Source organism: Eupeodes corollae, chromosome 1 (genome assembly GCF_945859685.1).
Source record: "Eupeodes corollae chromosome 1, idEupCoro1.1, whole genome shotgun sequence".
Lineage (NCBI taxonomy): Eukaryota > Metazoa > Arthropoda > Insecta > Diptera > Syrphidae > Eupeodes > Eupeodes corollae.
Genome location: NC_079147.1, coordinates 270,878,454 through 270,890,895, shown reverse-complemented (window position 1 = coordinate 270,890,895; position 12,442 = coordinate 270,878,454). Strand labels below are relative to the sequence as shown.

The window sequence follows — 12,442 nt, the reverse complement described above, 5'->3', positions numbered from 1 at the left end:
CCCTTGCATGACAGTCCACCGCACTAACCATCATGCCACGGGTACTATTTGGGCTATTGTGACTAAATTTCGCACCAAATTTACAACAACAAGCTTACGTAGCTTACGTAGAGTGCGAACTGAAGAAAATATCGCAGCTGTATCGGCCTGTGTTAATGATAACCATCAATTGTCGATTCGTCGCCGTTAGCAGAAATTAGTCCTCTGTTACTCAACAACGTGGAAAATTTTGCGGAAGGGATGCCTTTCAAAATACAGCTGGTGCAAGAATTGAAGCTGAACGAACTATTGTAACGTGAAATTTTTGGTGAATGGACTCTTGGAAAGTTGGCCGAAGATCCACTTTTTTACCGAAAAATTGTGTTCAGCGACGAAGCTCATTTTGGCTCAATGAGTGCGTAAATAAGCAGAATTGTCAATTTTGGGGTGAATATAAGCCAAAAGTATTGCAAGAGCTCCTAATGCATCCAAAAGAAATCAAAGTTTGGTGCGGTTTATGGGCTGGTGGCGTCATTGGACCGAACTTCTTTAAAGATGTTGCGAATCGTAACGTAACTGTGAATGCACTCACCGAGGGATTATATCCAACTATTTTTTGTCCAAAATGCAAGAGCTTGACTTGCATGAAAAGTGTTTTCAAGAAGACGATGCCACAAGACACGCGCAATAATGGACTTATTGAGAGTCGAGTTCGTGAACATTTTATTTCACGTTCGGGACCGGTCAATTGACCGCCTAGATCGTGCTATTTAACGCCTTTAGACTATTTTTTGTGAAGCTATGTTGAAGCTCATGTCTACACAGACAAGCCCGCTTCAATTGACGCATTGGAAGACAACAATGAAGCATTTATTAGTGAGATACCGGACGAAAGGTTGGAAAGAGCTGCCAAAATTGGACTTAGCAGATGGACCATTTGAGGCGCAGTCAAGGTCAACATTTGCATCAAATAACGATTCAAATAAATATTCCATGCATTTTTCTGAATTGTATGTGTTTTTTTTTAACCTTTCCTGTAGCTATTAAAAAATCACCCTTTATTATAAAAAGTAACCTGATACCAAACTTATATTATCTTGACCAAAAAAAAAATTGGCTAACGGTTTTTCTTATAAATCAAAGAATCTTAAAGAAATAATCATCATTTCAAATATTTTGCAAACAGAATATAATTGTTTCCCCAAAATAATTGTATCCTTCGTTGCGAGACATTTTTGACATCTAATAAAATTTTGAGAAAAATCGAATTGACCAGTTATTAAAACTTGGTAAAAACTACTTTTTGGACTTAAATATCTTTTTAAGAATTAAAGATATTGACTTCAATCTCATTTCATTCTATGTTTTTTATTTTCGACATTCAGTAAAATGTTTACAAAACTCCAATAGTTGTCAGTTTTTTAAAATCTACAAAAAATAGTATAAAAATTAATAAAAATTGATGTCCGATTCTCGATATTTTGTGAAAAATGATGATATTGACTTCAAAATGATTTCTATCTATGCTAAAAGTTCTTAGAAAAGACAAATATGTAGATATTTGTTTTCATAAGAAATAGGAACTTTCAAGAAATTCTACTTAAGTTAGTAAAAATTGGTTTTCGACTAAAAATCTCGTTAACAAAGGTAAATTTTAAAAGCAAACTATTTCATCACAAGGAAAGTGTTGTTTCTAAGTCCAAGCAATGTTTTTAAAAAATTCAACTGAAAACTTTTTTAACAAAACACGAAAACCTACAAAAACAACAAAATATTGATAAAAAAAGTGGTTTTCGACTCAAATATTAGAAAAATTAAGGAAAGATATTGACTTCAAATTATTTATCTCACACAAAATATTGTTATGAATCATTTTGTTAAAGTTTTAAGCAAGACAAATCGACACATGGGAAGAGAAGTTATCCATCCCAGCCTTTTTTAAGTCCTAAAAATAAACAAAAAACATTTTGTGGCAACCCTGGTCAATATCCTTTATTCGCATCATAATAACGAACAAGTGAAATCCTCCATACGACTGCTGCTGGCTGCTCTCGTTCTGTTCTGTGCTCCTTCAAAACATACACATAATAATTTTTGGCCTCCTCCATTTTCCTCTCCATTTTCGTCGTGTTCGTGTCGTCTTCGTGATAACTGTATGTAGACTATAGAGCGAAGGTATATCATATTTGGGGTGGATTCTTTTTATTTTGTTATTTTTCCATTTCATCTTCTGTATTATGTACTGTACATGATATGCACTGCCTCGACTCGCTTTGCCTCGCTTATGCCCTATGCCTGGGTAATGTCTGATTTCAGGTTGAATATCAAGCCCTTGTGCCGTTGCGAACAGTTCTAAAGAAGCACCCGATTCAGTTGGTAGTGTTTTGACTCTGTTTCATCCATTCTGTCTACCTGTGTTTTTTTTCTTGTCCCCAGAAAATTTTAAAAACAAAAATCAATTTGATGAAATATAAAATTTTATGATTATAATGTGATAATTTATTCTAAGCAACATGTTGCTAGAAAAGTGAATTTTCAAAAATAAATGAAGTGATTTTTTTTTCGAAACACGTACTTCGAGTGAAATAAAAAAAAGTGTGTTTTGGTTATTTGAAGATTGAACGAAATTGACAACATTTCTTATACAAACAATAACAATCCTAAAAACATGCTGCTGTTTCCGATGTTTCTAAAGTAAATTTTCTGTGTTTGTTTATAATAATAAATAAAAAACAAAACAAATGTTATTGTACAAAATATATCTGCTTATGATTATTATGTGTTGCTAGTGAATGCTTTAATTTTATTTTTTGATTTTTGTGTACTTAATGATGTGTTTATTATTTTCTGTAGTTTTGTGTTAATAATAATTTAATTCATTATCTCAATCCTTTGTTTATAAGTTTTGTGTTAATTATGGAAAAATAAACAAATTTTTTGGTTTTATTTGTATTTCGAAATATTATCGCACTTCATTACCTATAAACATATTTCATCATTCATCATAAACAATATGAAATTAATCATCATCAAAATTCTACAAAATTTGTATTAATTTGTGTATTTAAATACTCATAAAATACATACATACATTTAATTGGATTATTATTAAAAACAAATTACAAACAAAATGATAATTTGTATTTCTGGATTTATTATTGGCACAAGGTACATATGATTTGAATTATTTTTTGTTTTTTGATTTTTTTAATTTGTTTTTAAAAAGTTTTTAGTAGTTTGTTTTTTAAAGCAAAAAAAATCTTACGTTAAATTACTTAATTATTGAATTTAAATTATTTAAACAAATAAAAGTAGCTTATTCATACAAATTAGTAAAGTAACATTTTAAGAAACGGATTAATGCAATTTTACGCCAATTTTTAAGAAAGCTGAACCTTACAATTAATCTATAGACAATAAGTTTTCAACATTTTTAAAAACATTCAGTTTATTCTATAAGACTTATGATTTTCTGTTTCCGTTTTTGAAAAAACGAAACGTTAAAGTTTATACTCGAATAAGTTGGCTTTGAATTTACTGGTTAACAGCATTAAACTTTTTTCTTGACACACAAATCAAACAATACTTTTCCAAAAGAATTTTTTATGTCCCGAATTGAATTCTCAACTTATGACAAGGTTTTCTTACTAATATTTGCACTTTTCCAATGGTTTTGACGGCCGTAATTTAGATCCGACTTCAAAGCTAATGTATCACGTCAAGTTTCTGAAATATCACTTTTTAAAATTCGAGAAAAAAACACTTATATAAGGATTTTTGAGGGTGTCTTAATTTATGAAGAAGCTTTTTTTTTAATAAAATCCGTGATGGTTTTCCAAATTTTTTGAGTTTGGATTCGATATTCAGCACTAAAAATTAAGTCCAAAACTATGAAAGTATCAAATTCAAGGTTTTCTCAAAACTTCCTAAAGATTCCAATAAAAATTCATAACTATTAATCATTTCCAAAAACAAACTAAATTGCTTTGAATTTTATCTAAAACCGAAAAATTTGTACTTTTCAAAATCATCATACAATGTATTGTTAAGAGATATTTTGAGTTTTAATTTAGGCTTGTAAACCCCGTTTTTGGTTGTTTTTATAGCATTGTTTAAAAGGGAATATTTTAAAAACCTGATGTGATAGAAAAATTTAAAAGCGAGATTCAAATTTAGGGCATCTTAATCCTTTTAAAAAAAGTATTCTTTTGAAATATACCTCTTTGAAAATTTTTAAAAAAATATAAGACATTATTTTGAAGCATAAGGTTGAACGTAACATAGTTCTTGACAAAACAAATGATACAATTTTAATCATTTTGGTGTCTAAATTAGTTTTTGAAAACTAAATACTTAAAAGTTTTCAATGGACTTACAGCTTTGGAAACAATTTGAATTCACTTTTAAAACAGTATCTGTATTTATTTTTGTTTGCTTTTTTTACCTTACATCTTTATCTTTAATACTTTGTTGCGAAGCCTTTTTGCTTCAAACCTTCCCGACATCTTCGTTCCATTGATAAAATAAGCCGCCTGCTCCGCTCTACGGATATAGCCTTCCAAGTAGCTTCGATATTCGAAAAAAGAACATCATTGTTGGTGTTATTTTTGAGATCAACAGCTTTCTTAACATCGACCCAAAAATTGCTCTATCGGACTTATGTCTGCCCTTGATAACGCCCATTCCAAAACTGTTATCGATTAGTCCCTAAAGGATTGTTTCGTTATTCCAGCAGTGTTCTTGGGGCGTTGTCTTGCTGAAACTTCCATTTCAATGGCATGTTTTTATCGACCCAATCCACTAACTTTTACTTCCATTCGTTTGTTGTCCAGTTGGCGTGTGATCTTGTGGACTCTTATCTTAGTCTACGTTGCCTTGCGGTTACTAATAGTTTCTTTCGAGAAACGCGACCATGTAACCCAACTACCACCAATCTTCTTTTGATTGTACGTGGACCTATCGGGAAATCGAATGCAACCGAGAGTTGGCGTTGTATCTCTGTGGAGCTTATATTTGGGTCCTTTTTGGCCAGCACACTAACTGCTCTATTTGGTAGCTTGACTTACGGGCCGTTTTTTACGAGGTACATTTTCAGCAGTCCCGAAGTTTTGAATTGCATTCGAAACTTTCTTTACAGAACAGTTCATTAGAGATGCAATTGCTCTATAGGATATTGTAAGCTTTCATCCTTTTGCTCTTGAATTGTTGCTGGCTCATTGACGTAAACCTTTTCAAATAACTCCAAAAAAAGAAGTAAAACGGTTTCAAAATACATGATCTTGGCGCACCTAATTGACATCTCTACTAAGTGAGAAAACACCTCCATTAATTTTTTCGATCATTGACTGTTGCTATTTCTTACCACCATTCTAAAAATTGTCGACACTGGAAATGGTCCATGTTTTAAATCTAGTTAGTCTGAAATTGAAAAGTGTCAAATGAAATAAAGGAAAAAAGTTGAGGTTTAGGTGTGATTCTCATTCAACATCGGCCCTTAACATTTAACCACTTTTAATAACCTCCCTTAATAAGTTTTTGTTCGAATTTCAAAAAGTTTTATCTCAAAAACCAAATGCTTGAGCTTGATTTTGAAGTAAAAGTCGAACTAACGCCATCAAAACCTTAGGGAAAATATAAATTCTGTCCCTAATACAAAACCTTGTAGATCAGTATTATTATATGCATACTTTTCGTTTGACTTGAGGTAAACATAAGCTTTATCTATCATGTGTATCACCCAATTCACCCCCCCCCCCCCGCCCCCTAGACAGAAAATAAATATAAATGTGGCACAATCAAACCAGAAGCCCAAAAAATCTCTCCAAACAGAGGACTGACATAGTTTTTAAATTTGAAATTTCAAAAAATGTCAGCTTTTCAAAATGGAAACTCTTATAGGAAAACGTTTCAGTGTTTATATATGGCACGATCTTACATAATATTTAGAATTTTAAGTATTTTTTAGACGTTAACGCTGTCGAAAATTAAAACTTTTTAATATTGAAGTTTTAATGACTCGCTATTTATGCTGTATTTTTGAGTTAGTAAAACAAATTTCAATTGTTTTTTAAAATGAAAACGTTCAAATTTATTTAAAAAAAAAGAAAACATTTAAGTTGTATTGAAAAGAAACTACGTCATATTTCATAGTTTACAGAACTCTTAAGTGTTCTCTGCTGTTTTAAGAGTGGTATTGTTTTCATTTCAAAAAAAATTACTAATCTCCAATAAAAATCTATAATTTTTCAAACGTCAAAAAATCGTTTAAAAGCTGACATAATATGACAAAGACAAATGCGTTTATTATTAGAGACTTATTTTCTTAAATTTATACATAAAGAGAAATATGTCCTTATTTCTGAATACTTATTAATTTTATTTCGTCTTTGATTTTTGATTGCATTAAAAACAAATCAAATTTGAAATTATGTCTATAATAATTCATTTTAAGCCAACAATTTTCTTTTGATAAAATACAATTTTTGTTTTCTTATTTTTTGTTGAATTTTCAAGAAATCAATGGAAACCGTGTGTTTTTAAATATCCCCTTCTTCAAAAACATACATGTACTGTTCGTACACAAGTAACTCTGTTAAAGAAAGAAATCTTTTCAAAAATATATGTATTTCTCTTCTCTTTAATGAATACCCCCCAAGGGATGCGTGAAACGCCTTTATTATATGCTGAACACTGTACATACTGTTCATTCAGTGAATTCAATTATTAGATATAAGGTAAGGTACTTCAACTCCATTGCCAAACCTCATTAAACACCGGTGTAGTGTATGCCTCGTTGAATTTCCTTTCAAGTGTCTTCTTCTTTTCTTTATAAACTCTTATTTTGAAAAAAGGTATTATGAACTTGAATTCTTTGGTTTTTTGTTTTTCTCATAGATATAAGGTACTAATAAATTTCTGCATGGCTGCACTTTAATTCAATTTCAAAAATAAATGTCTTCTTTATTTTTGAATTTCGTTTTTTTTGTATTTTTGTCTTATTGAATTAAATGTTCAAAAATGGTGAGACTTTTTTCATTCATATTTCCATTATGAATACTGTAAACACACGATGGTGACAGAGCGTAACGAAAAAACCTTACCCCAAAATTTAACTTTGCTTTTTGAGGCTGTTGTAATTTGGTTAAATGAAGGTCGTGATTAAAATAACGTGAACTTAACATTAATGTTCGGACATCAACTGTTTTTAAGGCATATATTTAAAGAACTTATATACATTTTTTAATATTTTCCTAATTGATGGCTTCTCACCTAAGCTATGGCTTTCTTTTGCATTATTTTAATACTCACTGGACTTTTTTTAAATCCTTGCAGAAATTGATATTTTCTGTATGATTCATAAGTAAATTTTTAAAATGCCAGGAATTAATACTTCTGTGACAGTACTAATCACTCACTGATAATCCGGCTCGAAGGACCAAAATGTTTTAAACGTTTGTAAGTTAAGTGTTATGATTTTTTAACTTCTCATACGAAGTTATTGTAATCAGTCAGGTTTATTGAATTAAAAATTTTGACATTTCCCGTTGTTTCAAAGTACCTAGAATTTTAATCAAAGATTTTAAGAGATATGTCTGTGTGCGCCAGTGTACGTATGTTCGTACGTTTGGTACACCATTTTTCGTCATCCAAATTAGAAAAAAAAAATAGTGGAAATATTCAACTTTAAATAGAACTTGGTTTACATATAATAAAACAGAAATTATTGGCTTCAAACCAGTTTCGTCTAATAAAAAATATTGTTTTTAATATTCAGTAAATATTGAGTTAAATTGAATTAACAATTTTTTACAAAAAATAAAAACTTAAAAAATACTAAAACTTGGTAAAAATGGAGGTTCGATTTTCGATATCTCGTAAATAAATGAGAGTATTGACTTCAAATGATTTAATTCTGTGATAAATTTTCTTCGAAAAATCCAATCTGTAATTTTGTGTATAAGAAATGCAAACTTTAAAAAAATGCTAGCAAAAATGCTAAATACAAAGTTTCAATTAAAAATCTCGCTAACAAAAATAGATTTTGAAATCAAACTATTATCATAAAAATGTAAAATTTTATTGTTAATATTTAATTAATTTTTTAGAAAAATCGAACTGACAACTTTTTTAACAAAACACGAAAACCTACAAAAACAACAAAAAACTGATAACAAAATGGTTTCCGACGTGCCAGCCGCTTTTTTTAAAAATATATTTTAAAAACTTGTTATGAAAGAATTGTTAAGACAATAGATTCGTTACAATGACAAAACCTACTTTCAAATCGTTTTACCTTTTAAGCAAGAAAAAGAATTATAGATTTGGAAAACCATTACAGATTACATTGAAAAAAGCTACTTCATGAATAAAAATAGGTTCAAAAAACCTTATATACGTGTTTTTTTCGAATTTAAAAAATAATGTCTCAAACATTTCCCTTATAGATTAATTTTGAAGTCGGATTTGAATTAATTCCATCAAAATCCATTGAAAAAGTGTAATTTTTCGCCATAAAAAAAACAGTGCCTACCAATGTATCCGGCTCGAAGGACCAAAAAATTAATTTAAAAGTATGTTCAGTTCAAGTTTGAGAGATATTTAAAACAAATTGCTTCAAAACTTTCTGTTTTCGATTCTTGGCCTCATGTGACTAGTAAGGTTATTCCAAAGTCTAACAGCATGAACGAAAAATTGCGTGCACGATGTCAAACACGTTAATGTGAATGAGTGAAGCATAAATCTTTGACACAACTGTATAGACAACAGGTTCCAAGTTAACCTGTTGTTAAAGACCAAACCTATATTTCTAACTTGGGTAACATATTCAATAATACAATTATTCAACATAACAAGAGGGAAATTATCTGGGTTTTGGTTTGTTTATTTAGATTGGAAGAGCTTTCGTTTTATCAGGATTGAGTTTAAGTCCGTTCTGTGTGGACCAATCATATACAGCCTAGATATTGCATCCTTAAGCATCATCTCAGGAAAACTAATATATAATTGGACATCATCTGCATAGTAATGAAACTGACAGTAAGACAAAACAGAGGGCAGATCATTAATGAACAATGAAAACAGTAAAGGTCCAAGGATTGACCCTTGCGGAACACCATTAGTAAAAGGGAGGAACGAGGATATTCTACCATTGCAAGACACGGCTTGCATACGATTAGTTTAGGTTGCGTCAGAGAAGCTAAATATAGTCGTCAATTTATTACAGAGAAGATTATGCTTTACACAGTCAAATGCCTTTGAAAAGTCAAGTAAGGTTGTCACAGTTGTAAATTTATTGTCTAAAGCATGTCTTATGTCATCAGATACGTTGAAAAAAGCTAAAACACAACTATGCCTAGACCGAAATTTAGATTGCAAAGGATTCAATAACTGCTTGTCTTTAATATAATATTTTATCTGGTTACTTATCAGACTTTCAAAAACTTAAGATAGAAAAGATAGGATAGCTATCGGTCTATATTCATCCCTGTTTTAGCATGGGAATAATTTTCGATTTCTTTCATAGGATGAAATATGTAGACGTCATTATAATGGTGTTGAATATGTGGAAAAGTAGGAAGGGTAGGAGGATTTTAATAAAGTCAGGATGAATATTGTCAAGTCCGGTGCATTTAGATTTTATGGAGAAAATTTCTTTACCTACCTGATACTCATCTACGGCACTTCTAGAAAACATTTTACAGAACTGGGTTTGCGAAGTAGACAATTTAATATTCAAACCTTCCAAATTAATATTATCATCACTACATTGAACATCTTTTCTCAAACCAATATTCTTAACTTTCTTCCAAAAAAAACTTTGACGACCGATCTGAGTTAAAATTATTTTTATAAAATTTGTATATCGCAATTCTGATCAAATTCGTTGCTCCACTTATTTTATTGATTAAATTAAAAAAAATAATTTTGCCCTTAAAAATCCCATTAATTTACTTAATCGAAAATATGAAAGAAAAAATTATACCACTGGTAATGCAATTTCTTATGATTGTCAATTTATCGCCAGGAAAAAAAAACCTTGCCGACCAATGTTTCCCGCTCGAAGGACCAAAAACTTTATTAAAATTAATGTGACGATGTTTTTATAATTTGAAATAAATAAATAGAAACGGATGTAATTTCAAAAACATCGCATGTTTTTTGCTTAAAAATGATAGCCCTCGTGGGAGAATTGGTTTTTTCCCTTACAAAGAATTTATAAGTCCTCAAAAAGCGTTTCTTCAAATACAATATTCTTCGTCATAAGATCGTAGGTAACTCTCATCATACTCCCACATTAAGGAGTGAGTGAGTCTCTTCTTCCTTTAGGTTCTTTTCGAGCTGTTGCTCCACTTAATTTATTGATTAAATTTAAAAAAATGATCTCAAAATAATGTTTCCTTTAAAAATTCCAATAATTTACTTAATCGTAATGCATTCATTTTAATTTCTTTGAATTTTCTTATGATTGTCAATTTATCGCCAGGAAAAAAACCTTTCCGACCAGTGTTTCCGGCTCGAAGGACCAAAAACTTTATTAAAATTAATGCGATGATGTTTTTATAATTTAAAATAAGGAAATAAAGACAGACTGCATTTTATTTGCTTAGATACGATAGTCCTCGTATAAGGATTGGTTCTTTGCCTCACAAAGAATTTATAAGACCTCAAAAAGTATCCATTGAAAAAGTGCAATTTACAGGCAGGAAAAAAGAACCTGCTGACCAGAGTTTCCGGCTCGAAGGACCAAAAACTTAATTTAAATCAATGCGATGATGTTGTTATAATTTGAAATAAGGAAATAGAAACGGATGTTATTTCAAAAACATCGCATTTTGTTTTTTTTTTTTTTCAAAATAGTCCTCGTGGTAGGATTGGTTTTTTCCCTTACAAAGAATTTATAGGTCCTCAAAATATATTTCTTCAAAAACTCTCTTCATACTCCCACATTAAGGAATGAGTGAATCTCTAGTTCCTTAAGGTTCTTTTCAAGCTGTTGCTCCACTTAATTTATTGATTAATTTAAAAAAAATGATCTCAAAATAATTTTGCCTTTAAAAATCCCATTAATTTACTTAATCGAAAAAATAAAATAAAAAAATATACCACTGGTAATGCATTAATTTAAAATTTTTTGAATTTTCTTATGGTTGTCAATTTATCGCCAGAAAAAAAACCTTGCCGACCAATGTTTCCCGCTCGAAGGACCAAAAACTTTATTAAAATTAAAGCGACGATGTTTTTATAATTTGAAATTAATAAATAGAAACGGATGTTATTTCAAAAACATCGCATGGTTTTTGCTTAAAAATGATAGCCCTCGTGGGAGAATTGGTTTTTTCCCTTACAAAGAATTTATAAGTCCTCAACAAATATTTCTTCAAAAACAAAATTCTTCGTCATAAGATCGTAGGTCACTCTCATCATACTCCCACATACAGGAATGAGTGAATCTCTGTTTCCTTAAGGTTCTTTTCAAGCTGTTGCTCCACTTAATTTATTGATTAATTTTAAAAAAATGATCTCAAAATAATTTCCCATTTAAAAATCCCATTAATTTACTTAATCGAAAACAAAAGAAAAAAATATACCGCTGGTAATGCATTATTTTTAAATTCTTTGAATTTTCTTAGGGTTGTCAAAGAATTTCCCATAATCCCTCGTCAATCTACAAAATTGAAATTACTTCAAAGTATTTTGTGTTTTCTTTTTTTTCCTCTTGCTCAAAATAAGCTTCTCAAAAACTTAAATCTGTATATTTTGTTTTCTTATTTTTCCATCATTTTAATGAAAATAACTCCCAATTGGGAGTTGTGTGTCACCGAATATTTATGTCAACTTAAGAATTATTGTTGAAGAACCAAAAAAAAAAAAACAAATTCCCCAAAATGTAACAAACCCAAAACAAAACATTTTCTTGTTACTTCTTTCTCTCAAGGAAGACTAAAAAAAACATGAAGAAATCATTTCATGTGAATAAAAAGAATTCAACCTTAAATATATAAAAGAACAATGTTACACAAGAAATGAAATAAAACCCACCCTCTCTCTTCATTTCATTAAGTGAAATTCATAAATTTATTTATTTCCTTCCTTGTTGTTACTTACATACAGAGTACACTAGTACAGTAACATTTCCACAAAATTAACGTCATCCTTTATTTTCTTTTTTTTGGGGGGATAGACGGGGCATGGGGGGTTGTTTTTTTGTTAGGTTTATATTCAAAAGAATGGAAGACAATGTTAAGCTAAACCATGTCCTTGTGTTAAAAAAAAAGAAAAACAAAAATCCTGTCTGCGATTTAATTTAAATTCTCCGGATGTTCTAGAGGCTATACGAAGGTATACAACATTTTAAAGGATCTTTTTTATTTAAGGATATACCTAAAACAAAAAAAACTGCTGTTTCATTGTTGCTGATGCAAAGGACGCAATTTAACAACCAAATTGAATCAACTGAAGCATT

The 12,442-nt window shown here is 30.1% G+C and overlaps 1 protein-coding gene across 7 annotated transcripts in view; it reads left to right on the top strand.

Moving 5' to 3' along the window:
- The window catches only part of LOC129954253 (IQ motif and SEC7 domain-containing protein 1), a 467,024-nt gene that overhangs the window by 407,155 nt on the left and 47,427 nt on the right, over positions 1–12,442 (top strand). Inside the window, exon 1 of one of the 7 annotated variants that reach the window (XM_056068040.1) lies at positions 2,520–2,673. The exons of the other annotated variants lie outside the window; for them this stretch is intronic. Coding sequence (XP_055924015.1) covers positions 2,648–2,673 — 26 coding nt within the window. The 5' untranslated portion in view covers positions 2,520–2,647. Of the gene's footprint in view, positions 1–2,519; positions 2,674–12,442 lie in introns of those variants that run through there. 7 annotated transcript variants of the gene reach the window in all.